Source organism: Balaenoptera musculus, chromosome 14 (genome assembly GCF_009873245.2).
Source record: "Balaenoptera musculus isolate JJ_BM4_2016_0621 chromosome 14, mBalMus1.pri.v3, whole genome shotgun sequence".
Taxonomy (NCBI): Eukaryota; Metazoa; Chordata; class Mammalia; order Artiodactyla; family Balaenopteridae; genus Balaenoptera; species Balaenoptera musculus.
Genome location: NC_045798.1, coordinates 36,052,989 through 36,080,718, shown reverse-complemented (window position 1 = coordinate 36,080,718; position 27,730 = coordinate 36,052,989). Strand labels below are relative to the sequence as shown.

Genomic DNA, 27,730 nt, shown 5'->3' with positions numbered 1-27,730 from the left:
TTCTTCCTTTTGGAGCCTCCATTATACCTTTTACCCGACAGAATGATCATAATAGCCTCCTTGTTGCCCCTCCCACCTAGAATTTCTGTTTCCACTAATCTGCTGGGCTATTATTTTCTAGTTTTCAGAACATCACTTTCACTATATCTTAGCGCTGCTGAGGAACTTTTAATGGTGTTTTGTTTACTGTAAAAGATAAGGTTTGATCTTTGACTTTCAGGTTCTTCTCTTGTCTAGCTTGTCTCTTGTCTAGCTTCACCCTCTGTGTAGATGAAGTCAGATAATAACTGCTGTTGTACATGAACTATCTCTGCTTCCTGTCGCCTTACGCACAGACTCCCATCCTCTTTCACTAATTATTCCTAAATAACCTATCTTCCTACATCTTGTTTTCCCCGTCTGTTAGATTCCCATCAGCGTATAGACATGCTATAATCTATTAGATTCCCATCAGCATATAGACATGCTATAATAAAAAAACCCTCACAGCTTTCTTGTATGGCCCTCTTTCTCTCCTCCTTTTTACAGTACAGCTCCTTGGAAGAGTTGTATATACTCTCTGTTTTCACATTGACCATCATTCCCAGACAAGCCACTGTCGCTCTTTTTCTGCCCTGTGCCACCTGACCAAATCTAGTGTCAGTTTTCAGTTCCCATCTTATGCCACCTATCAGCATTTTATACTGTAAAGTTAGACTCCATCTCCTTAGGGTGGCCTAAAGTACTCCATAGTATTCCACTGTCTCCTCCCATGGCTCATTCTCCAGTCAAATTGACTTTCTTTCTTTCTGCTGTCATTTTACAACTGATGTATACCATCTTGACTCACTTTCAAACAAACAATAGGAGTCTACCCCTAGTCTCTACAGAAAAAAAGGGAGCCTCTGGTTTTTTTTTTTAAAACCAAAGTTGTTTTAAAAAAACACTATTTTTAAAGTTTTTTTAAAAAAAAACAACTGGTTTTAATATGCCATTGTTTCTTAAAATCATTTCCACATCTTCATAAAATGTACTGCTCTTCTGAAGTACATTCCCTTGATAATATCAACATTAGACCTTAGAGAGTACCTTTCAGAATTTTGTGTTTAATTCTATTTATACTCATCTACAATTTGTTAATGTGCATGCAAATTTTATTTTCAAGATATGAGGTAAAACCAGAATAACTTTCAAGATTACTTAAGACATCACCTCTTCAAAAGGGCATTTGGTGTTTCACTATTAAATGTGGGATTCTATAGACTTCACGTATTTTGAACTTTTCAATATGTTGTACTAATAAATGCTTAATTTGTTTTCCAAATAATGAAAAAACTCCCCTGCACTCAATGGGCTTTTGGGGGAGATTAATTTCTATTGTTTTGCAATGTCTTTTTACAGAAATGTTCTACAAACAGGTGTTTCAGATCATAAAACATGACATTTTAACTCTGAGTTTTAAAATTTGCTGTACTTAATATTTGTACTTAATGGAAATTTAAGATGATGAAATCATTAAGGGTCACTATTAAAATGCAAATACTACAGTGCTCATGCCAGTACGGAATCGGTTTTATCTACTTCAGTCACTTGGCAAAGATTATAGGCTAGTGTCATTGATTCGCATTAACAGATGTTAGGCATGCTAAGTACCAGCGATGGGGTTGTGACAAGTCAAAGCCCCTACCTTCTCGGAGATTACCTTGTAATGGGAGAGCATATAACAGGTAGGAAATGAGTGACAGGAAGAAAATTAAAGTGGGCTGTGGGAATAGGGCACCATCATATAGGCTAGTTACAGAAAACCCCTCTGGTTAAGGTATTCTATGAGCAAAAACCTGAAGAAAAGCCATGTAGGTAAAAAAAATGTTGCAATCAGAAGGAAGGAGCGGGTGCAAAGGGTGTTGGGCAAGCACGTGCATGGCTATTTGGGGAACAGAAAGGAGACAATGCAAGTGTAAATAAGAGGGAAATTAGGAAAATATCAGGAAAAAGGACATAGCTTGAACCTTTTAGATTTCTCCCTCACAAAAAAGAATTTCAGTTTCTCCTCTCAAGGAGATGAAATTCAGGGAACTCCAGTATTGGCATATGTGTAAGTTACTTGCTGTTGTTATACCAGAAACACATCTGTATGCACATGGGTGGTGACAACATTTTCTTTCATTTTTCTGAAAACTAAACATTATCTCCCTGTTTCTTTTCAATGTGCTTTTCCTCACTAGGAAAATACACAAAGTATAAGTGTGAGAGGCATCAAATTTATTCCAGGTCCCCCTGGAAATAAGGATCTTTGTTTTACTTGGCGTGAGTTTTCTGACTTTATTCGAGTGCAGCTAATTTCTGGGCCACCAGCTAAACTTCTCCTTGTAGACTGGCCAGAGTTAAAGGAGGTAAGTACCTTCCTGCCTTGATTGACAGAATTTAATATCACATGACTTATTGCTTCAAAATGTCAGTAGAGCTGAATAGTTACATTTTGTTGTTGAAGTAATAACAGTAGCAATAGTAACAATAACAAAAGGACAAAGTAATACGAATTTTAATACTTCATTATTTAATTCATCTCTGTGCCCTCATTTGTTTAAAAAAGTGTAATACTTCAAATTCTAAGCACTTTATTATAATAGAAATTTTAAAATATGCATAAAAGTAAAAAAAGTATTATGAACCCCCAGTTTCAACAGTTACTGATTTTTGCCCAATTTTATTTCATTGTTCTCTCTCACTGACTTATTAAAAAAATGTTTTTGCTGGAATTTGTAAAAGCATACCAGATATCAAGTCATTCATTATATCCATAAAAACTTCAGTTTGCCTTCCTATGCAAATAGTTAAATCTTTTTTTTTTAACATCTTTATTGGAGTATAATTGCTTTACAATGGTGTGTTAGTTTCTGCTTTATAACAAAGTGAATCAGCTATACATATACATGTATCCCCATATCTCCTCCCTCTTGCGTCTCCCTCCCACCCTCCCTATCCCGCCCCTTAGATGGTCACAAAGCACTGAGCTGATCTCCCTGTGCTATGTGGCTGCTTCCCACTAGCTATCTGTTTTACCTTTGGTAGTATGTATAAGTCCATGCCACTCTCTCACTTCATCCCAGCTTACACTTCCCCCTCCCTGTGTCTTCAGGTCCACTCTCTACGTCTGCTTCTTTATTCCTGTCCCACCCCTAGCTTCTTCAGAACCTTTTTTTTTTTTTAAGATTCCATATATATGTATTAGCATACAGTATTTGTTTTTCTCTTTCTGACTTCATTCTGTATGACAGACTCTAGGTCCATCCACCTCGCTACAAATAACTCAGTTTCGTTTCTTTTTATGGCTGAGTAATATTCCATTGTATATATGTGCCACATCTTCTTTATCCATTCATCTGTCGATGGACACTTAGGTTGCTTCCATGTCCTGGCTATTGTAAATAGAGCTGGAACGAACATTGTGGTACATGACTCTTTTTGAATTAAATACTAATTACTAATACTTAAATACTAATTTTGCAAATATCTGTCAAATCTGTTACCTTTCAGTTTTCATTCAATTTTTAGAATTCTAATTTTAAAATGTTCACATTCTGGTGTTCAGTTATAATGTGGCAGGGCCTTATCTGTTGGTATGAAAGCTTATTTTTTTCTAATGGGAAATGATCTCACATGACCGTGGTAGTAAATGAAATTATCCTGTAAAGGAACTGATCATCTAAGAAAAGCTTACATATCTGTGCCCTAGTTTGAGATTGCCCTTTTTTGATTTGTGAGTTTAAAAAAACAGATAAACTAGTGTATGAATGTGCTTTAAAAACAATTTTTTTTGTAATACTGTGTTGACTGAAGGATTTCACTGAAAAGCGAGTGTACTTATTTTTATCTGGAAGCACATATATTGCATAAGTCAATACATTCTTTATGCCTAATGATGACAGTAAAGGATTTGTTGACTGACTGTACCATGGAATAATTGCGTACATTTGAGGTGGAAAAAATCTTTACATGTTCATGTTTTTATATGATTTTGTAGGAGGGGAATATAAAAAATAATGACAGCTTGTTAACTCAAAAACTTATTACAAGATTTATTTGCAGATACCATTGAAATCCAAAAGTTTTAAAAATAAAACCTAAAACGAATTTCTCATTCTGTTAAGAGATACATTATATGTAGGTAAGCTTGAAAACGTAGTCATTGAATATGTGGTTTTCCTAGAATTTTCTAATTTAATTTTTGACCTACTGTCCGCCTACAGGATCTTTAATAGAAAAGGGGAACTGATTTAACACCTAAGCATGATAAATAGAAAAAATATATAAATATACACATATATTCTCTCATTTAATCTTCAGCAACATTATGATGTATTATCAGTCTTTATAAATAGGAAACAAATTCTGAATTACATTACACGACAATATTAAAAAGTGGCAAAGGGCAGATTTGTATTCATGAACATTTGATTTTTGATATTTGCTTTCCCCACTACTACCCAGAAAAATGTTCAACTAAAAGCTTTTGCTACAAGTCATTTACTGAAAGATATTCTTTAAAAGTAGTTACTATTTGATGGATAGACAATTATGTAATTAGGAATAAAGACCCTGTAGTGTTTACATTTGGAAACATCAGCACTTTTTATATATTCAAGCTTTTTATAAAGTTTTGCAGATAAAATACAGTCTATCCATGAAAATCTTTTGGTAGTCAAGCATTTAAACTAAACCAGCTTCAAGGGTATCTTTAAAAAAAAAAAATTTCTAGCCCTAAAACATTATTAATTTTTCTCCCACTTTTAGCAACCTCCTAACGTAATTTGGTAAACAACTTCCTCAAGAAGGTGAGGGGTGGAGGAAGCGGAGGGAACATTGTTAGTAGGAGAGAGATGATAAATCAGCTTTCCTTTTTTGCTAGTTATATCTTTCCTATCTTCTTTTTTTTTTTAACTTTTAAGATCTGACACAGAGGATTAGACTTTCACAGGTTTCTTGCTTGACAATGTGTTTTCCTTTGATATATCCAGTATTAATAGGTCGGCACACAAATTCGCAGAGTTACACAGGCCTTACATGAAGTAATGGAAAAGAAAGAAACATCTTAAGCCAACAAGACAGTGTAGATTATCAGTGACTAGTCCTGTTTAACCAAGAGCTGGAAAGCTGTGCATTATTGCTTCGTGTAGACTGGCAGAGTGCTGATAATTGATGGAGGAGTTAAACTGTAGATGACAGTGCTAAAGATGAGAACCTAAGATAAGCTTCTGTTTCCAAGGAAGTCCTTCTAATATGTAATTTTTAGAATTCTTGACTGGCTCTAGAAGCCAGTAATGTCAAATGATATTTTCCCGTTTATCAAATTTTCAATCATTTCTATAAGAAGAGGATCATTTGTGACAACATAATTGACTTTCAGAAGTTTATTTTAATTGATGAAAGGAGCTATTTGTGACTAAAACAGATACATTAAGTGATTGTTTCACTTAAATAGTAATCATATTGTTTGGCATATATGTTTTAGTGCTTCTTAAAATTATTATATCTGTTTTAGTCCATTCCAGTGATTAACGGAAGAGAATTACAGAATCCTCTCATTGTTCAACTTTGTGATCAGTGGGATAATCCAGCACTTGTGCCACAGGTTAAAATAAGCCTTATAAAAGCTAACAATTTAAAGGTAAGTTTTAAACATTCTTAAATATTTTCACTTACTTAAAATTCTGGCTTTCATCCTCAGGATCATGTCTTTAGGTGTCACATTTCTTTTTTTAAAAAAAAATAGTCTTATATAATCTTCATTATTGCTTAGTTGAAGTTAACCTAAAATTTTTAATAGTTATTTTGAGGAAGTATAGTTTATATCTTGCAAACAGTATAACAAGGGGCAACATTCTACAGTTATGTCTGAGTGTTTATTACACAATATTAATAATATTTGGATTTCAGATTAAGAATAGATAATGCTGACAAAGGTGAATGATGGCAGATACAATGACCTGCAGTATGGGTTATGAAACAGGTATTATTGGGGAAGCTTACAAGCCCTAAGGGTGAAGGAAAAGAGTCATGCGAGTAACTGTACTCCACCTACCTTTTGGAGAGCTACCAGGGCCTGGGCATAGCTGTTGGACCTATACTGGCTTGTGTTCTAGGGAATTCGGCAAGCATGAAAATGGCCTCGTAATGTTTGGGCACAAACATAGTGCTTGGATACCAGGAAGTCCAAGATTAGGTACCAAGTGTTTACATTAGTATTGGGGTAACCAGGATGTAGGGGGGACTTTGGATGCCTGGCACAAAGTTTATGCCCTCCTGCAAGGGGGAAGGGAAGGAGCTGCCAGTCCCTTGCAAAGTTATATTTTCACAGGTCTCTCCTGTTGGTTGAAGGGAATTCATTTGTCCCAGCCAGGTTGTTGCCAGGCAACACAGAAGCGAGTTCTTGGAGTTATATTTAGCCAGGCTTGAGTATCCCTCCACAAATTTTATAATTTTAGTGGATGCAAAAAGTTGGTATTATGTAAATACACAGTTCACTTGAAATTAATCCATTAGTTCATTAAGAATCCCAGTAGGGATTTTGCAGGACTCAACAAGTTTATCTTAAAAGCTATACAGGAAGGAATTCCCTGGCGGTCCAGTGGTTGGGACTGTGTGCTTCCACTGCAGGGGGCTGGGTTCAATCCCTTGTTGGGGAACTAAGATCTTGCATGCCATGTGCGCGGCCAAAAGACAATAAATGAAAATAAATAAATAAAAGCTATACAGGAGATTAAAGTGCCAAGAATGACTTGTGATCCACATGAACTTATTTTCAAAGTAAAGTGAAAAGGGTCAGAGGTCTTAGCCTGTCAAAAAAGACTACAGTATTGCTGCTATATAGCCTGAAATAGAAGACTTACTTCTGGCTTAGCAACAAAGATTTAGGACCCAGATGGAAGAAAGACTTTGAGAAAGACAGGTTGAGAGAAGATGGATTGGAGGGTAAATGAGACAGGTACAAATATAGGGTTTTATTCTAGCAGTTCAATTACTCTTTCTCACTTTTGTCTCACCAACTATTGCTTTTTTTTTTTTTTTGTCTGCATGTACCATAATTACCTAATCTTCAGGTTCCGTTAAACAGAAATTAGGTATTAGGATTTAGGAGAGAGTCTGATTTTCCTGCTTCTACAGTCTTCACATTTACTTTTGTTCTTAATGTTTGCTTCCAAGAGAGTTAAATAGTGATTATCTTCTACTGGTAATAAGAGTATGATCCTAGTTTTTTAGAGAAGCATCTGCAAAAGACTGAAAGACTCTTCTAACCAATGATTAGGAAATGTGGCCACTGATTCTTTTTTTTTTTTTTAATTTATTTTTATTTACTTATTTTTGGCTGTGTTGGGTCTTCGTTTCTGTGCGAGGGCTTTCTCTCTAGGTGTGGCAAGCGGGGGCCACTCTTCATCGCGGTGCGCGGGCCTCTCACTATCGCGGCCTCTCTTGTTGCGGAGCACAGGCTCCAGACGCACAGGCTCAGTAATTGTAGCTCACGGGCCTAGTTGCTCCGCGGCACGTGGGATCTTCCCAGACCAGGGCACGAACCCGTGTCCCCTGCATTAGCAGGCAGATTCTCAACCACTGCGCCACCAGGGAAGCCCGCCACTGATTCTTAATCACTTAAAAGTAAAAGCTTGGTTATCAATGCAAAAGTAGTATTGCAACAAAGATTTAAGAAGCACATCTGAGTAAATTTTAAGAGAAAGATGAAATAACTAACGATGGACATGGTATTATGCCTTGACTTGAAATTATGTATGTGTATTTATGTTTATTTTTCCTGCACCGACTCTCACAACCCCCCAGTTTTGGAATATACCTTCAGTGTTTGTGTGACCAAACTTCACTTGATATATCAGCGTTATTGAAACTGAACATTGAATTCTGCAACTTAATAATTGAAATACACAAAATTCTAGTTTAATTGATCAGTGTGATTATTATCCTTTGGATTATGTGATTACATATTATATCATTTCAGCTAGTTCAAATTAGACAATTTTAGATTTTAGACTGTGTGCAAATGTAGCTTTTTAAATAGTAATAGAGGAAAAGAATTTGATTCCTAGAATTTTCTAATTAACCATTTTGTTTTGTTTTTAGCTCACTCCTTCAAACCAACAGCATAAAACCGATGAAAGGGGCAGGGCTAATTTGGGAGTGTTCAGTGTTTATGCCCCTAGGTAAGAACTGAAAGTTTGATAGTTATTGGTATTATAGAGATTGATTTTTGTTATTACTGGATTACGTTAAGAGTAATAACTAGCCTTCTATTTAGTGATAGTCAGGAGTTGGAATGGAACTGGAGTAGAGAGGTTTCCTAAATGAGTTAAACTTTGTATAAATTGTCTCAGAATTTTTAGTTATAACTAATGAAGTTTGAACCCCCTTCCCCTTTTTTCTTTTTAGAGGAGAACATATTATGCAGGTTAAAGCCATTTATAACAAGAATACCATAGAAGGACCCATAATTAAGTTAATGATTCTTCCAGACCCTGAAAAACCCATTCGTCTCAATGTTAAATATGACAAAGATGCTTCCTTTTTAGCAGGGGGTATTTTCACTGGTGAGTAATTCACAGTTTTAAAATAAATTTGTAGTATTAATTTGCCTCATACATTAGTGGAATAAATTATTTATCCTGGGTGTTCAGCATGATAAAAAAGCAAGCATGTTGTGGCCTTTCAAATGGCAAAGAAAGTACATTTGACTTAGCTATGTCTTCCCTCTCCCCTATATCCTACATTCCTTTAATGGTCAAGAATGAACTAAAAGTTCATATATAAACTGATAGCTTAAGATAGTCAGTTTGTGTTTGTTCATTCGCTGAATTGTGAGATTCTGCAAAAGAAGTATGAACTGCTAAATGGCAAAACTGGGGGGGTATGTTCTACTAAATATGTTGCACTGTTAAACCAGACGGAACCAGGACTGTTCAACTTAATTTGGATGAAAATGCATCACATCATAATTTATGATTAAAGATATTTCAGAACAACAAACATTTACTGAACACCTGCTATGTCCATCCACTATGCTAGACTCCTAATTCCAGTAATGAACATGACAGTTTTCAATGAGTTCAGTCTAATGTAGGAGACAATCAAGTAAGCAAATGATTTCAGTGTAATATGGCAGGAGCCAAGTCAGTAGGAAATTGTATTTGCTTTGTATAGGTAACTTTCTTGAAGACTTTGGTTTTCTTGAGAGGATGAATTCCTGTTCATAGTTACAAGCAGTGAAAGAAGCAGACCAGAAATATTTAGATTGAAATATTAACAATAATTTTAAACAATTATAGCCTTTGAAATCTGTTAGGGGATATAAGACCTATTTCCTGTGATTAAAAACTAATAGGTGACAAGTGAATATTACAGCTGATAAATATAAGGGAATATTACAAGTAATAATAGTTTAGCTACTGTATGCTATTGAAAATCATAAAAGAAAGTAAACATTGTATTCTCAGACTACATAAAGCATATAGATTTGTAACCATTTGGCCTATTCTAGATTGCTGAGTATCTGTAGTCTAACCTTTTTTTTAAATTTATTTTTTATTGAAGTATAGTTGAATTACAATATTGTGATAATTACTGCTGTACAGCAGAGTGACTCAGTTAAACATATAAATACATTCTTTTTCATGTTCTTTTCCATTATGGTTTATCACAGGATATATTTTTTTAACATCTTTATTGGAGTATAATTGCTTTACAATGTTGTGTTAGTTTCTGCTGCATAACAAAGTGAATCAGCTATACGCATACATGTATCCCCATATCCCCTCCCTCTTGTGCCTCCCTCCCACCCTCCCTATCCCACCCCTCTAGGTGGTCACAAAGCACGGAGCTGACCTCCCTGTGCTATGCAGCTGCTTCCCACTAGCTATCTGTTTTACATTTGGTAGTGTATATATGTCCATGGCATTCTCTCACTTCATCCCAGCTTACCCTTCCCCCTCCCCATGTCCTCAAGTGCATTCTCTATGTCTGCGTCTTTATGCCTGTCCTGCCCCTAGGTTCATGAGAACCTTTTTTTTTTTTTTTAGATTCCATATATATGTGTTAGCATATGGTATTTGTTTTTCTCTTTCTGACTTATTTCACTCTGTATGACAGACTCTAGGTCCATCTGCCTCACTACAAATAACTCAATTCCGTTTCTTTTTATGGCTGAGTAATATTCCATTGTATATATATGCCACATCTTCTTTATCCATTCATCTGTCGATGGACACTTAGGTTGCTTCCATGTCCTGGCTATTGTAAATACTGCTGCAATGAACGTTGTGATACATGTCTCTTTTTGAATTATGGTTTTCTCAGGGTATATGCCCAGTAGTATCACAGGATATTGAATATAGTTCCTTGTGCTACAAATAACACAGTCTAACCTTTTTGGTCTTGCTTGGCAGACTGTGAAAATAAGACAAAGGATTATTAATAGCAAAGATGTATTTATTAGATTTCTGTGGGAGATTTAGCACTGGAGAGTTACCTATTATGATTGAATAAGTTCTGTAGACAAATTGTTGGGGAAGACTAATTAAAGAATAGTTTTATTTCTTCATCAGAATTTTATTATTAACACTTAAACAAGATGTATGCTTTAAGACATACAGTTATTTAGCCAAATCCACTGATTGAACTAGAAAGAAAATAATTTTTTAATGTTCATCATTACAGATTTTATGATTACTGTTATTTCTGAAGATGACAGTATCATTAAAAATATTAATCCAGCACGTATTTCCATGAAAATGTGGAAACTGTCAAACAGTGGGAACCGACCACCAGCAAATGTGAGTCATAGAAAGCATTTTAGAAATTAAAAGTAGCTCTTACATTTAACATAAAATTAAATGTAATTTAATATAAAAATGCAGTGTGTATATCCTGGAGAACTAGAAAGTAACCCATTCCATCACTTACGATTTCTAAAAGATGCATCAGAGTATGTTTCAGAATTAAGTCTAAAGAACAGTAGCACAAGGCAAAAAGCTAAATATCACTAAGAGATAATATAGAAAGTGAGAGAAGGAGATGTGATTGATAGACTACAGAGTAAATTAAAGAAGGGGGTAGAGTGGAGAGAACAGTTTGAGAGTCCGAAGCCACACAGTCCAATAGAAATATAATAACCAGCCACGTGATACTCAAATTCTGAATTCTGCTAGTAGCCACATTAAAAAATAAAAAGAAGTAAGTAAAATTAATTTTAATATAGTTTTAAACTAATATACAAAAAATTACCATTTCACCATGAACTCAATATTTTAAAATTTAATAATGATATTTTACATTCTTATATCTTTCCAAGTCTTTGAAATTTGGTATGTATTTTATGCTTACAACACCTCAATTTGGACCAGTCACATTTCAAGTGCTCAGTAGTCATATGTAGTTATTGGCTACCATACCAGCCAGTGCCAATCTAAAATAAATCTCAAATTGGAAACTAAACCAAGCTATATCAGGGGTCCTGATTTAATGACATCTTTCAGGATTTATGGTTCAGTTTAGTCATCTGTTTAGGAAACTAGCTTCCTTAATTTATACCATCAGTCCCATCAAGCTGCTATTACCTTAAAATTACGTCACCACCTCTAAGATCTGTTTTGTGCCCTTTAATAATTAATGGTATATCTTTCCATTGTGACTAATCTCACTTTTGTGTCATACATGCATGGTAAAGATATATACATGTAGGGGTGTGTTTGTATTTATCAATCCGGATGTGATCTGGGTTCACACTTGGTGAAAGGAAAAATAAATTTTCATTGTAAATACACTGTGTTAAAAGTTTGTGATTTCTCCCTCTTCCTCTTCTTTCCTACTTTTCCTTCTAGGCAGAAACATTTAGTTGTAATAAAATAAAGGATAATGACAAGGAAGATGGCTGCTTCTACTTCAGGTATTTCTCAAATTGTTTCATATTTTAATGCATATTTTGTTATGAAGGTAATCAGCCTTGGCAACATTTGCCTGCTCAGCTAGGGAGAAATAATTTATGATTGAATAGAAAGTGTTATTTTCTTAATTTTTTGGTCAGGAAGTTTTTTGAGAAAATATTTTGTTTGCAAACTTTGTGAACCGGTTTGGGGAAAGATTGTTGTGATAGATACATTTGTTTTCAAAACTATCAAAAACGTCAGAAGAATTCTGTTGTCAGAGCACTTTATATTTTATCGTGTAGGACATTTCTGTAATTCTAAACTTAAGATCTTATGAAGTAAAAAAGCTGAACTAGGTTTTTATTGTTTAACTATGTGACTTTGAGTGTTGCTTCTTTAGTCTGGACCTGTGCTTTGAAATCTGAAAATGGTTTTGGAGAGATGGTGTCTAAGGTTTCTTTTATTTATTAGAAATGTTTCTTTCCTTTTAGACTAATAATTGCTTTTCTTTAAGTGTATAGTTTATTAAGCCATATAGAAAGCAAAAGGTACAAGTATAGATATAAATCATTGTTAGAATAATACCAGCATTTATAATTACCTGTGTATTTACCTTTGTTGAGGTATTTATTTTGCCGTGTGGCTTCAAGTTACTGTCTATTGTTCTTTCATTTTACCTTGTAGGACTCCCATGAACATTTCTTCCTGGCCAGGTGTAGTGGTAATGAACTCCCTTAGCTTTTGTCTATCTGAGAATGTCGCTGCACTGTGTCGCATGCAGGATCTTATTAGTTCCCTGACCAGGGATTGAATCCGTGCCCCCTGCGGTGGAGGTGCAGAGTCCTAACCACTGGACTGCAGGGAATTCCTATCTGAGAATGTTTTAATTTCTCCCTCACTTTTGAGGAACAGTTGCTGGATGTAGGATTCTTGGTTGACAGTTTCTTTCTTTTAGCACTTTGAAAACGTTGGCCCACTGCCTTCCAAATTTACTGATGAGAAATCTCATCATCTTATTGAGGATCCCTTGTATGTAATGATTTGCTCTTCTCTCGCTGCTCTTAATATTCTCTTTTTCTTTGTCCTTTGAAAGTTTGTAATAATGTGTCTTGGTGTGGGTCTCTGAGTTTATCTTACTTGGAATTCCTTGAGCATCTTGGATATTTATATTCATGTCTTTCATCAAACTAGGGAAGTTTTCAGCCATTCTTCAAACATGGTCTCTGCCCCCTTTTCCCTCTTTTCTCCTTGAACTCCCACAATGTGTATGTTGGTCCACTTGATGGCATCTCAGGTCCCTTAGGCTCTGTTCACTTTTCCTTCAATCATTTTTCTTTCTGTTCCTCAGACTCTGTCATTTCCACTGTCTTATCTTCAAGTTTGCTAATTCTTCTACCTACTCAAATCTGCCTTTGAATACCTGTAGTGAAATTTTCACTTCAGTTACTGTACTTTTCAGCTGCAGAATTTGTTTTTGGTTTCCTTTTAAGTTTTCTCTCTCTTTATTGATATTTCTCTCTCTTTATTGATAAAGCCTGCGCGCAGCAACAAAGACCCAGTGCAGCCAAAAAATAATAATAATGATAATAATTTTTAATTGAAAAGTTTAGATATTACATATTTCAAAAATGCTTGCCTTTTTAAAAATTAGTTAATTTATTTTTTTGGGTCTTCGTTGCCGTGTGCAGACTTTCTCTAGTTGCGGCAAGTGGGGGCTACTCTTCGTCACGGGGCGCGGGCTTCTCATTGCGGTGGCTTCTCTTGTTGTGGAGTACGGGCTCTAGGTGCATGGGCTCCAGTAGTTGTGGCTTATGGGCTCAGTAGTTGTGGCTCACGGGCTCTAGAGCACAGGCTCAGTAGTTGTGGCACACAGGCTTAGTTGCTCCGCAGCACATGGGATCTTCCCGGACCAGGGATCGAACCCGTGTCCCCTGCATTGGTAGGCAGATTCTTAACCACTACACCACCAGGGAAGTCCAACGCTTGCTTTTTTTTTTTTTTTTTTTTTTTAATTATTTTATTTTGAAAATACATCATAATTTACTGAACTATTCACATATTTTGGGCTAAATAGATTATTTCCATTTTCATTATTATAAATAACATTGAAATCAACATCTATAAACAACCCTTTTTAGTTCCTTAAGCTAGATCATTTCCTTAATTTCTCTTTCAGATTTTTCATCATTAGTGTATAGCAATGCAAGAGATTTCTGTGCATTAATTTTGTATCCTGCTACTTTACCAAAGTCATTGATTAGCTCTAGTAGTTTTCTGGTAGCGTCTTTAGGATTCTCTATGTGTAGTGTCATGTCATCTGCAAATAGTGACAGTTTTACTTCTTCTTTTCTGATATGGATTCCTTTTATTTCTTTTTCTTCTCTGATTGCTGTGGCTAACACTTCCAAAACTATGTTGAATAATAGTGGTGAGAGTGGGCAACCTCGTCTTGTTCCTGATCTTATTGGAAATGGTTTCAGTTTTTCACCATTGAGAACGATCCAATGCTTGCTTTTTGAGTCTACATCTTACTGTTTTTTATTGATCCAACTATTCTTTGTTCCTTTCTCTTTTTTAAAAAATTTATTGTTTTTATTTTCATTTTCTATTCCTCATTAACTTGGTAGTTATTCAATTTTTTACTATTTTCTAAGTGATTCTGTTTATTTTTTAAATTAATTAATTTAGGGATTACAACATGCATAGTTGACATATCAGTGTCTAAATGGCAATTTACATTTTGTACCCTCTTTTTGGTCAGTGCATGAATCTTAGAACACTTAAGTGCCATTTTCTCTCTCCCAACTTAACATGCCTTTGTTGTTGTGTATATTAAATCTGTCATGGCATTATTATTTTATATAGTCAGTGTTCATTTAGACTTAAACTAATTCATTTATCCTTTCTGTTAATCTTCAACTCAGGGCTTCCATCTGGGATCATTTTTCATCTGAGGAAGTTCCTTTAATATTTTCGAGTGCACAGCTGCTGGTGACAAATTATCTAATTTTTACCTAAAAATATATTCCATCTTCATGCTTGAAAAATATTTTTCTGGACATGATTTTCTAGGTTGGCCGTTTCTTTCTTGCAGTACTTTCAAGCCATCTTTCACTGTCCCATCATTTCTGTTGAGAAGTTAACGATCAGTCTTAACTGTTGTTACTTTGAAAAGTCATCATTTACCCTCCTTTTTGGTTGCTTTGAATTTTGTTTTCAGCAGTTTTACTGTGATGTGCCTATGTTTGGATTTTTTTGAAATTTATCCTTTTTGTTTTCATAGGCTTTGATTTTGTGGTCTTTGTTCAGTTTTTTAAAATTGTCAGCCATTATTTCATCAAATACTGCTTCTGCCTCATTCTTTCCCTCTTCTCCTCCTTACACTCTTATTTACATGCACTTAGTCCTTATAGTATTCTCTCTTACCCTCTTTTCTCTATTTGCCATATTTTTGTCTTTCTTCATTCGAGATACTTTCTTCTCAGCTACCTTCAATTAACTAATCTCTCTCTGTTCAGTGGTATCTAATTGCTATTAAATTCATCTTCGAATTATCAATTTCTGTTTGGTATTTTTAGTTTTTTTTTAAAGGTCCAGTTCTCTGTTGGAATTTTCAGTCTTGTCTTTTATTACCTTGAGCAGTAATCAGAGTTTACTGAAATCTGTCTGGAGTTCGTTTTGGTCTGTTTTGATTGTCTCTTGTTTCTGTTGGCTTTCATTATGATTCTCTTGCCTCTTCATGTACCTATTTATTTGGGTTTTTTTAAAACCATACTTTTTATTTATGCATATTTATAGAAATAATTTGAAGTCTAAGATGTTCTCTTTCTCCAGATGGAGTTTACATTTGCTTCTGTCCGTTGTCTGGGATAGACACTAGCAGTCTATTATCATTTTGGTCCATTTTCAGAGATTGAGATAATTCTAAGCTCAGTTGCTTTTCCTTTGGGAGCCTGTCTGCTTTAGGTCCACCTCTACTCCTAGGATATTCTCCCAGGAGTCAAGCAACCTTGAATATGAAACTCACTTCCCAGGGTCTCCAGGCTATCTTGTATCCTGCTGAGTCATTTTTTTCACTTTTGCTTATTATCTCTCAAACATTTTCAAGCAGACGTCTTTTTTAATATGGTTACCTTCATCAGGAAGTGTTGGTCTGCCATTTGGGAGCAGAAGTCTTGTTTCATTCCTACTGGAACTCTATTAGGAATTATCCTCAGAGAAAACACAACCTAGAGAAAGGTTACATAATTTTCTTCAAGGTTGTGTGTATGTTATAGTGCAGAATTTCAATTCAGATGTGTGTTCACAGCCTTTGTTTACTACATTATGCCAATATTTTGAGAATATGAGTGACATGGCAGAGCCAACTTAGAGGTCATGAACCACATTGCACGTATCAGGCAAGGTATACTGTAGACTGTCGTTTATATATTCATTGTGTTTGTGACCAAAATAGTCTAGTAAGTCTACCTCTTATTAGGTACTGAGTTCTTTATTGATAATTAAATCACAATAAATATCTTATATATATATATATATATATATAGTTATATAGTTATATAGTTATATATTTAGAATATATAAATGGAAAACAAAGCAACATAAAAAGATGAGCTGGATAATCTATAAATTCACAGTATAAAACTGAGTAGGAAATTTGTGTAGAAATGAAGCAAAATTCACTTGATATATAATTCAGCATTTTTTGTGTTTACTTTGTCAACTTTGTATTCCTATTCTTTCAATTTTTGCCACACCCAGAGTTTGTGTTCTAGATGTTTTGTGATGGAATGTCCAGGTAAGAGGGATCTGGAATTAAGCCTGATATTGCAGGAAATATTTGGTGAATGAAGGTGAATGTAGTAATAGTAACTCTCCTCTTACTCATTTACTTTTTGTGGAAGGAAAAGAAATGTTAATGTTTTGAATTTCTTCCCCTTTTATTTAAAAGGTTTCAGTGATCTTGTCTCTTTCTTTTTAACTTAGGGATAAAGCAGTTCCTAACAAAGTGGGGACATATTGTATCCAGTTTGGTTTTATGATGGATAAAGCAAATATCCTTAACAGTGAGCAGGTTTGTTTATTCTTTTTATGCATGGCAGTTAGCTTTAGTTAGCTTCACATGTTCTTGCTTGGTTGAGGAGTGTGTTGTTTTGTTTACAAGTGGGTTAATTATTGGTTGAAAGGTGTAAATAATGCCATCTTCAGGAATCTTAGCATAGTACATACTTAAATTATGTTGATTAAAGTTGACCTGATGCAGAAGTTACTTTTTCATCCCTCTTTATATCGAGGACTCAGTTAGTAAACATTTTAATCTATATCATGGTAAGGTTGCTCCTATCAATTGTACATGAACATGTTTCAATTAATAACATTTCAGGTACTAGGATTCTAGATAATGAAGTTTAAGGTAGTTTCACATACATTATCTTCATTATTGTTACTGCACTAAATTTTTTTAAATTACATATATTTTTAAGTGTTTCTAAATTTGTTTTTAGATGGTTAACATTCAAAAATTAATCTGATATGCCTTTTATCCTCAATTTTTACAAGTTGATTAGTTTTAAGAATTTAATGGAAATACATTTTAGAAGGTAATATTTCATTTCATTTAGTATATGCTCTCTATTTCTTCTCTTCATCTTTAATACTAAACCATTAATGTATTGTTAATCAGAATGCTTCTTTTGTTAGATTATAGTGGATGTTCTACCTAATCAACCTGTGAAGTTAGTTCCTGAAATTCAGCCAGCTACACCAGCTGTTTCAAATGTTCGCTCAGTTGCCAGTAGGACCTTGGTCAAAGATTTGTATCTTCGTATTACGGTAATGTTTATTTACTTCCAAATTACAAAGGTTAACAAGAAAAATTATTCCTAGTTTTAGGGTGCAAGATAGTTATTATAGAATCATATCTGGATTATTCAGTTTAAGTTTATAGGAAAACTTTGTGCAGATGAATGAAATACTTATCAATATCTTTATACTTGAATAAAAATAATGTTTAACATTATACATAAAATCCAGATATACTAAGTAGAAATTACTCAAAAATGCAGAAATCTGCCTACCTTTCCTAATATATCTTTAATCCACTATTTTATGTATGCATTATGAATGTGTGAAGTAAGTTGATTCTTCAATGTCCATTTCACTGAGGGGCAGAAAGTAGTTAAAGTATTTATTTTGAAGAGATCTGCTCATGGCTGATCATAATGAGCTCCTCAAAGCTTCCAGTTACCCAGAGGGTAAGCAGCTATAGTGCTGCTAAGAATATTAACAAAAACATGTAAGACACACTAGTGGCATGTCATTTTTATGAAAAGTTTGGCTGATAGAGTACTTAACTCCTTCAGTGTATTTTCTTGTTTTAGACACATGAGTCGTTCTTAAACTGGTCTTCCCTAGATCATATATATATGCTGAAGGTATAGTACATAACTAATTTTTAAATGGGAGTCCTTTTAATAGAGTTGGGAGCCATTGTATTAGATGGAAGCCATTGTATTAGATGGTTCTTTTATGGTTTCTGGGATTATTTCCTGCCTGTGGAGCACTTACTCTGAGAAGTGAATTTTGTGTTTGGAGTAAGAAGGATCAGGATGATTTAATATTTGGGGCTTTATAAATAGGTCATATTTCTGATTTGTCCATGCCCTTCTCTGGGTTTAATCTTTTTGTACTTCTAATTAGTTACGTTTTGTTGTTTGCTTTAAGGATGACTACAACAATCATACTGGAATTGATTTGGTTGGCACTGTAATGGCTACCATCAAAGGTTCTAATGAGGAAGATGACACCCCACTCTTTATTGGGAAAGTTAGAACACTTGAATTTCCCTTTGTGAAAGGTTCATCTGAAATCACGGTAATATTTTTGTCTTCTGGTAGATAAGGTTTCTATATTTAATATTTTAAACCACAGTATTACAATACCTGTACTTTTGTATGTATAGCTATGAAGATGTTCTAATTATAGCATTAAATTGGAAAGTCAGCTAAAATATTTTGAGGTTTTGCTCTAAGCTATTACACAGTGAACCCATGATCATTGTTACTGTTAGAAAGACCCTCTTTTCCTCTGTGGATGACTGTTTTCTGTAACTGGAGTGATTTTAACTTCAGTGACAATTTGATATTCATGTATCATTGAAAAGCTACTATTCTGTGGATAGAAATAGAATCAAACATAGCCCAGGTAAAATGTACATATATCTGGGAAAGTTTAGTAAAACCAGCTTACCTTTGTTATTCATTTTTTTTCCAAAATGGAAATAGCTTTACTTATATAAAAAATACACAGTGCAAGAACATCAAAAATAATCACTATATTATCACCCTTCAGAGATATTGATGATTAGCAATTCAGTGTATAACCTTCCACACTTTTCTGTGTATACACTGACCCTGCATGGATGTCCTGTGTGAGTATGATTTATATAGACATGGAGGAGGGTGTAAAATTTCATTAATGTAATAGAACTCTGCTTTCATGAAAATCTTCTTTTCTTATTTAATACATCCTTGATACATTTCTTTACCAGCAAGTATAAACCTACATCATTGTATTGATGATCATAATTTATTTGATCAATCCTAAGTGAAAATTTAGTTTCTTTCCAAAGTTTTATCAACAGTGCTTCCATCAGCTTTCTTCTGTGTATATCCTTTGCACAAATCTGATTCCTTAAGAAATTGCTAGAAGTAGAATTGGAGATAGGGAGTGTGCATTTTTAGCCTTTTGGTAGTTATTGCCAATTGCCTTTCAGTTTATATTCCCACCAGAAATACGTGTACATTCTCATATTACCAACCCTGAATAGAATGGTTTTTAAAATTCAACCACTCTTTTTATTGTTAAATATTTTCTTTGTTACTAGGAAGGTTTGAACATTTTTCATGGTTTTGACCTTTGTAGGATTGTCCCTTAACTCTTTTTTTTTTTTTTTTTAACATTTTTATTGGAGTATAATTGCTTTAAGTCCTTTGACTCTTTTTCTTCTGGGAGATTCATCATTTTCTTCTTAATTTTATATTAAAGATGTTAATTCTCTTTTGTGTATAAGTAGCTTTTTCCTGAGTTTGTCTTTTAGATTTTCGCTTTGTCTATATTAGGGCAGGAGGAAGAGTTGTATTCACAGTGATAGCTCTCGTATTCTTAGGCCTTTAATTTTTTTATTGGTCTTGATTTTATTTTTATCTTTTTTTCAAATTTATTAACTAAAGTTTTGGGTATCGTTTATTGAATAATTCTTCCTGTACCAATAAATATGAAATTTCACCTTTTTCTGTATTTTTTTGTTGTCGGTGTTTATCTTTTTATCTAATCCAGTGCTAAAATCACATTGTTTTAGTAATATTAGGCTTACAGTTGGGGAGACTGCCAGCTTGTACCTGGCCTAAAGTTCGACTTGTTGGTTGGTCTGGCAGTAACCGAACATTACAGCATTTCCATTTTAATTAGTTCTCAACATTTTAAATTACTCTCAACATTTAAATTAATTACTTACCCTGCTGTACACATTTCTGAGGCTAAGACGGTGACTTAAACTATTCCCCCACAGCTGCATATGGACTCTCAGCTTCATGTCATGCATATGAAATTCCACTAGAGGTTCCTAATATCACACTGAATAAGCAGAAATCTCTCAGGTCCTACTTGGCTCCTGACCCATATATCAATTTAGTAGGTCTGGGGCAGGGCTGAGGAATCTGATTTGTGCAGGTGATTCTTATCATTAGGGACATTTAGGAAACACTGGTATAAAACAGTCATTTGTAAATGTTCCCTGTTTGCTTGAAAAGAACTTGTACTGCTTTCTTTAAAGTTTTAATCTAAATTTATAATTATTCAAGTTTGTTAATTGTGTTATTCAAATTCTTTATATTATTTGCCTACTTGATGTGGAAATTTCTGAAAGAGGTGTCTAAGTTTTATTCTGCTATGTATTTATCCTTTTCTCATATTCCAAATTGCCATTTGTGTATGGATGCAGTTTTGGACTCCTCAGTTCTCTTCAGTTCTGTTATTCCATGTATCTTGGTAAACTGTACATCACAGATTACAAACTATAAATCTTTGAGATAGGAAATGCCTCCTTAAACAAGACATAAAGGAAAAGATTTTATATTTAACTATATATATAAATAGAGGATTAATAATATTAATATATTGGTATAACAATATATTAGTACAGTATATTGAACATATTTTTAAAACATCCTAAAGAACTTCCTGCAAATCAATGAGAAAAAAGACAATCTAGTAGAAAAATAAATGACCAAAGAACAGAAGCAGGCAGTTAATGGAAGAGAAGGTATAAATGACTAATAAACAGGAAGCATGACCTCAGTACTAATCAGGGAAATGCTAGTTAAAACAATAATGACTGGTTGTTTTTAATACATCTTTTTAGAAAAAAGAAGTACTTGATTGATAGTAAGTGTTGGCCAAGCATCAGGGGAACTGGATATTCTTATACACTAATAGTGAGAGGATAAATTGATGTAGCCTTTTTGAAGGGAAATTTGATACTACCTATTAAAATAAACTTTTAATAAGTCACTATAGGGACTTCCCTGATGGTTCAGTGGTTAAGAATCCACCTGCCAATGCAGAGGACACAGGTTCGATCCCTGGTCTGGGAAGATCCCACATGCCGCCGAGCAACTAAGCCCGTGCGCCACAACTACTGAGCCTGCGCTCTAGAGTCTGCAAGCCACAACTGCGGAGCACGTGTGCCACAACTACTGAAGCCTGCGCGCCTAGAGCCCGTGCTCCGCAACAAGAGAAGCCACCGCGATGAGAAGCCCACACACTGCAAAGAAGAGTAGTCCCCACTCACCTCAACTAGAGAAAGCCCGCGCACAGCAATGAAGAACCAACACAGCCATAGATAGATAGATAGATAGATAAATTTATGGGGGAAAAAGTCATTATATTTCTCTATTCTAGAGAATACACCAAGAAGTACTGAAAGCTACTTTCTTTCCTGTATTACAAATAATAGCTAAAAAATTTTAAATGAAATGTTCATCACCCAGTGAAAGGATATTATAGTGTATTGTATCTATACTATGCATAAATGTAAAAAATCGGTATTTAAACATTCACTTGAATTGATTGACAGATCAAAATGAGTGCTGAAAGCAAATTGCTACAGTATAAAGTGTATGTTATTTTTAAAGTGCAAACAGTTTTATTTTTGTGTTTATATTCATGTAAATACATTGAAAACAGCTTTCAGAAACTAAGTGGTGGGATTGGGGATTGGTTTAATGATGGACTTATAATTTTATTATTTGGTGGATTGTTTTACAGTGTTCTATCAATTTAGATTTTTAGAACTTTTACATCTGAATTTTATTGTGGTCTAAAAAACAAAACAATTAGTACCTATTGTTTCCTTGTAAGACTGAAGAAGTTATTTAGGATATAAATATTTATATTGCATTATTTACTAGTTATATGTTATGGTCTCAAAGTATATCAGAAGTTTGTGTGTGTGTGTGTGTGTGTGTGTGCTCATTAATGAAGAAAAATACATTAAAAAAAACAAAAAACAAATCTTTAGAGCTTTTCGGGACCTTTTGTTTGGTCACCTGGGACTGGTGGGTCTACTTCCATGGTAACAGCTGTAACTTAAACTCAGCATTGGGCTTTGTGCATTTCTTTGTGATTATTTTTATAACTTTCACACCATCAGCTGTTTCACACTGCTTCAATTTAAAGGTTGGAATCAGGAAGATATTTCTAGTCAGGATATAAGTGGCCATTGATATTTCTGGCCTGGAAAGATACTTTTTCTTATAGTTTTCCATTGTATATAATTTTTGCATAAGCTATTTATTGGTAAGATAATTTGACTTTCAAATCAATAACAAAAGGTAAAGAGTTCTGTGTCTTGGATGGTGCTGCTGATGTTTTAATGAATGCTTAATGAATCTCACAGGTCAGTCAATTTTGCCTTTTGCCTTTAAAATTTACCACTTACTTGAAAACAGTACAATGAGATATATAACATTTATACATTTACAAATACCTTTTCAAATCTCTTTTTTCCTTACTGCTTTTTTCTTTATACAGAGTCTAGTTCTGGCAGAAAATAGTCCTGGAAGGGATAGCACTGAGTATTTTATTGTGTTTGAGCCTCGGCTACCAGGCTTATCAAGAACATTAGAATCATATATCCTACCATTTATGTTTTACAATGGTAAGTTTCTAGGAAAATAGAGGATAAACTCTTAAGTTAGTGGTACTTTATATAACTTTGTTTTGCTTTCCATTAACATGGTGCTTACTAGTTATCTAATCATGTTATGACATTTTGGAAAAGTCACAATTTAAAAATTGAAGTAAATTATCTGAATATTTTTTCTTAGATGTTAAGAAGCAGCAACAAATGGCAGCACTTACAAAAGAAAAGGACCAATTATCTAAGTCTATTATAATGTATAGAAGTTTATTTGATGCCAGCAAACAGCTTCTTGATGAGATGAAGTGTAAGTCATTTTGTGTTCAAAGGTAATAGAAAATGATGCTTTGGGGAATGGTGAGGTAGAAGGTTGAGGCCATGAGACACAAACATTGTCTAATTTCCTGAACTTAGAAGTAAACTGCAGGACACGGCAGAAAGGTGGTAGTGTGGTTTATATTACTCATCATTCGATCTTCTTAAGATGAAGTATTCCTGCATTTTAAATAAATGTATATCTTGTTTACCTACAAAAATTCGAAACTTTTACTAGAAATCTGAATCTATAGAAATTTAAAGGTTTTGACATAACAGTAATAAGGTTTATATCTAGCTCTAGCATTTGGCAAAAGACATTGGATGACAATATCACTGAAAGAGTAATATGTAATTTAAGTTTTAGTTTGAGCCATGCGACTGTGTGTAGTTCAATTTAAAAATATCTGCAGCAGAGAAATATGTAATTTATTTTTTAATAAATACATGGAATATTTGCTACAATTTTTAATAACGTTTGTATACTGTTTAAGACAAGGCATTTGCTGAGTTGTGCTCTATTTGTCGGATTTTTTCACAGGTCAAGGATATTTAGAGGATAATAGGAACTAAGTAGAGTAATGAAATAATACACAATTTGTAGCAGTGAAAATTTGTTTTTAAAAAGTCCTATTTGTTTCTTAGAATAACCTTACGCAATTATGTATAAATTATGTATAGTCACGTGGATTAGAATTAAATAGCTTTTCCAAGATTACTTGTGGTTTGTAACATATCATAATACCTCCCTTAGCTGCATTAATTTTGTTTTTTATTTTTGTGTATTAGAAATGAACTTTAATTTTAGATTTTAGTTTAATTTAAAATTTCTATAATAGTCCTCATTTTTCATTTTAGCATCAGTCATTAAAAGGAAAAAAACAAGGGATTGAAAACATTCTTCAACAACTGTATTTTGGGGGCTATCACAAATTGATAGTTTTTGTTTGTTTGTTTTTAATTTTAGGCCAAGTTGAAGAAGCAAAATTAAAAGAGGCCCAGTTGCGAAATGAACTAAAAACACACAATATTGACATTCCTACAACACAACAGGTACAGTTTCCAAGTATATGTGAAAGTTTTTTCTTTTTAATTAAATTCTAACCTATACTTTTTTTTTTTTACCATTCATATTTTATTAGGAATGTTATGTACACTGTTGTTTTGGGGTACTAAGCCATATGTGGATTATAATCTAGTCACTTACTAGACATTAAAATGGGCTAACAATGACGGAGTTCTCTTTTCAAAGAAATTGCAGTTTGTGTTTCTAATCTAATGACACCAATAAATTAAATTAATAATACACCAACTTGAGAACTTGCATTGAAGAGGCCTAAGTGATAATCAGTATATGTGGTGGCAAAGAAAATGAGAGAAAGTAACAAAAGACAATAGATTTTTTTAAAGCTTACATTCTTTATGTGTATAACTCATAAGTCCTATTATACGTTATATATTTCTTAACTAAGAAAAAAAAGAATCAGTGAGGTTGACTCTTTACATTACTATGATCATACTCTTATAAGAAAGGAATGGCTGTTTAGTAACTTTTATGTTCTTGAGTTGTAACTTTATGTTCTCGAGTTGTCTAAATTGTTGGGTTTTCTCTGCTATTTTCTCTGCCTGGTACAAGACTAACTGTAATTGGCCTTGCAGTTAATTTTTCTTTTTAAATTACAGATGCCACACATTGAAGCACTTTTGAAGAGAAAGATATCAGAACAGGAAGAACTAAAGAAAAAACCCAGAAGATCATGTACTCTTCCTAACTATACTAAAGGCAGTGGAGATGTTTTGGGAAAGGTTTGTGTTTAAGCCTTTTAAGAGGCATTACATTTTATTATCTTGTTTTCTATCTGCTTTGGGTGATCCTAGATCATGGAGCTATGATGATACCGATAATTGGGGATCCCAGGCAGGACAGAGTGGGATTTCATCACACTACTGAGATGGTGTGCAGTTTAAAACCTATGAATTGTTTATTTCTGAAATTTTCATTTAATATTTTCAGACTGCCATTGACTGTGGGTAACTGAAACTGGGGAAAAAGGAACCACAGATAAGGGGGGACTACTGTACAAGAGTAGACATTGTGATGTTTTTAACAGTGACACAGCGTTCTCATTGCTAGGGCAGGTTTTTGCTACCAGATCAGGTAAGAATAAAGGGTAGATGTGACCATATCAGTGCAATAAATGAGGTTTTGAAATCTGCCACAAAATTTCAACCTTGTTGGACTTTGAGCAAGCTTGTGACTAAAATACAGTGGGTCCTCTCTATCCACAGGTTCTGCATCCTTCAATTCAACCAACTGCAGATGGAAAATATTTGGGGGGAAAATTCCAGAAAGTTCCAAAAACTAAAACTTGAGTTTGTCATATGCTGGCAACTATTTACATAACGTTTACATTGTATTAGGTATTATAAGTAATTTAGAAATGATTTAAAGTGTACAAGATGGTATATGCAGATACTATGACATTTTATATAAAGGGTTTAAGTATCCACAGATTTTAGTATCCGAGGGGGTTCCTGGAACCAGTCCCCTATGGATACTGATGGACAGCTATACAGTTGACCCTTAAACAACATGGGTTTGAACTGTGAGGGTCCACTTATACAGTTTTTTTTTTTTTAACTGAATACCGACTACAGTACTGCCTAACGGTTGAATCCTCGGATGTGAAACTGTGGGTATGGAGGACCGACTGTGAAGTTATATGCAGATTTTCGACTGCTTGGAGGGTCAGTGGCCCTAACCTCCACGTTGTTCAAGGGTCAGCTGTATTTGTAAATAGGAGAGTGACTGTTAATTCTAAGCTCTAAAGTGTTTATATAAGCAGAAGAAATGATTCTTATCTGTGATGTTTAGATTTGTTTTCTGAAAAATCATCTGAGTAAAAGATCTACTTAGAAGGGTATAGTATATAACTATATTTAGGTTTAAGTGTATTTTATGATTACTTTATCAGTTGACACACCCCAATAGTAGAGATATTAAATGTGGGGGAAAAAGTACATCACCTAGATGATAATATTCCAAATATTTTTATTTGGTTACTTGCAAAATTTACTGTAGTTTAATCTGTGGAACAGTTTTTTAAAATTTAATAGAAGAGACAGTTTAATATGTTTAAGCCAGTAAGCTTTTACAGTTTGAGATTTTTTTTGTTAATTTATGTGAGTGTTTCAAAAAAAGTGTTTTTGCTTTAGACATGGGCTTTTAAAATATTTAATGTCAGATTTATATATATTTAAAACTTTTTTACTTGATTTGTAAAATGGGCTATAGATTGCACACTTGGCACAAATTGAAGATGATAGAGCCGCAATGGTTATTTCTTGGCATCTGGCAAGTGACATGGACTGTGTGGTCACCCTGACCACTGATGCTGCACGTCGTATCTATGACGAAACCCAAGGTCGTCAGCAGGTGTTGCCCCTTGATTCTATTTATAAGAAGACTCTTCCAGATTGGAAAAGGTTAGAAAAAAGTGAAAGTAATGATTTTTTTCAGAAATTTCTTTTCTATTTTTTATCAAATCACCGAATTTTAAAATTTCTCTAAAAGACGCTTAAAAAAGAGAAGTGACTCAAAGTATCTGCATTATTTTTGTCTTCATCACAAATATGATCTTCGTTAAGATCAGTATTGCAGTGTATTTGATCATATATGCTGGCCAAGTTTAATTTGCCAATTAAATGTTATTTGTATGTATGAGAGATACACATACAAGCACACAAACACACAAACCCAAAGCGAATTTTTGGCCTTTGCAACAGGAAGGATGGTAAGATGTCATTATCCTTAACAGAATATGGAACACCTTCATTTGGAGTAAGAGTATAGATACATGTCTTTTGTCCTATTTATGTCGTATGAAAATAAGCAGCCATCATTTAGGTAGAGAAGGTTTCTCTATTGGAACTGCCATTAGCAAAGTTGAAATGTAAGAGACCATCTACTTAGGATGTTACACCTTTTTTTTTTTTTTTTTTTTAAAGATGTTACATCTTTGTTTTAATATAAATCTGGTTTCTTTAAGTGTTTTCCCATTTACTTTTCAAAATATGTTTTTAGGAAATAACCATGCAAACCAATTAAGCATTTTTAATCTAAAATTTAAAATATTTTATGTGTTCTCTAATTTTTGGCTATTTTAAAAAATCTACCTTAAAAGACTAAAACGAAATGGTGGTAACAAAACAAAAAAATTAAAATGTGCAACAGAGTATTGACCAATAATTTTCTTAGATTCCTAAACAAAGCTTTGCAAGGTGTACAGTTGGGTAGGTATGGGGACTTGAA

The 27,730-nt window shown here is 33.9% G+C and overlaps 1 protein-coding gene across 2 annotated transcripts in view; it reads left to right on the top strand.

Moving 5' to 3' along the window:
* SMCHD1 (structural maintenance of chromosomes flexible hinge domain containing 1) overlaps positions 1-27,730 on the top strand; it is a 134,657-nt gene that overhangs the window by 81,473 nt on the left and 25,454 nt on the right. For both annotated transcript variants that reach the window (XM_036874911.1, XM_036874912.1), the window contains 14 exons: positions 2,205-2,372; positions 5,522-5,647; positions 8,110-8,189; positions 8,416-8,573; positions 10,696-10,811; positions 11,859-11,923; positions 16,890-16,977; positions 17,604-17,735; positions 18,627-18,776; positions 22,995-23,121; positions 23,291-23,410; positions 24,386-24,471; positions 25,102-25,224; positions 26,714-26,904. In XM_036874911.1, coding sequence (XP_036730806.1) covers positions 2,205-2,372; positions 5,522-5,647; positions 8,110-8,189; positions 8,416-8,573; positions 10,696-10,811; positions 11,859-11,923; positions 16,890-16,977; positions 17,604-17,735; positions 18,627-18,776; positions 22,995-23,121; positions 23,291-23,410; positions 24,386-24,471; positions 25,102-25,224; positions 26,714-26,904 — 1,730 coding nt within the window. The remainder of the gene's footprint in view (positions 1-2,204; positions 2,373-5,521; positions 5,648-8,109; positions 8,190-8,415; positions 8,574-10,695; positions 10,812-11,858; positions 11,924-16,889; positions 16,978-17,603; positions 17,736-18,626; positions 18,777-22,994; positions 23,122-23,290; positions 23,411-24,385; positions 24,472-25,101; positions 25,225-26,713; positions 26,905-27,730) is intronic.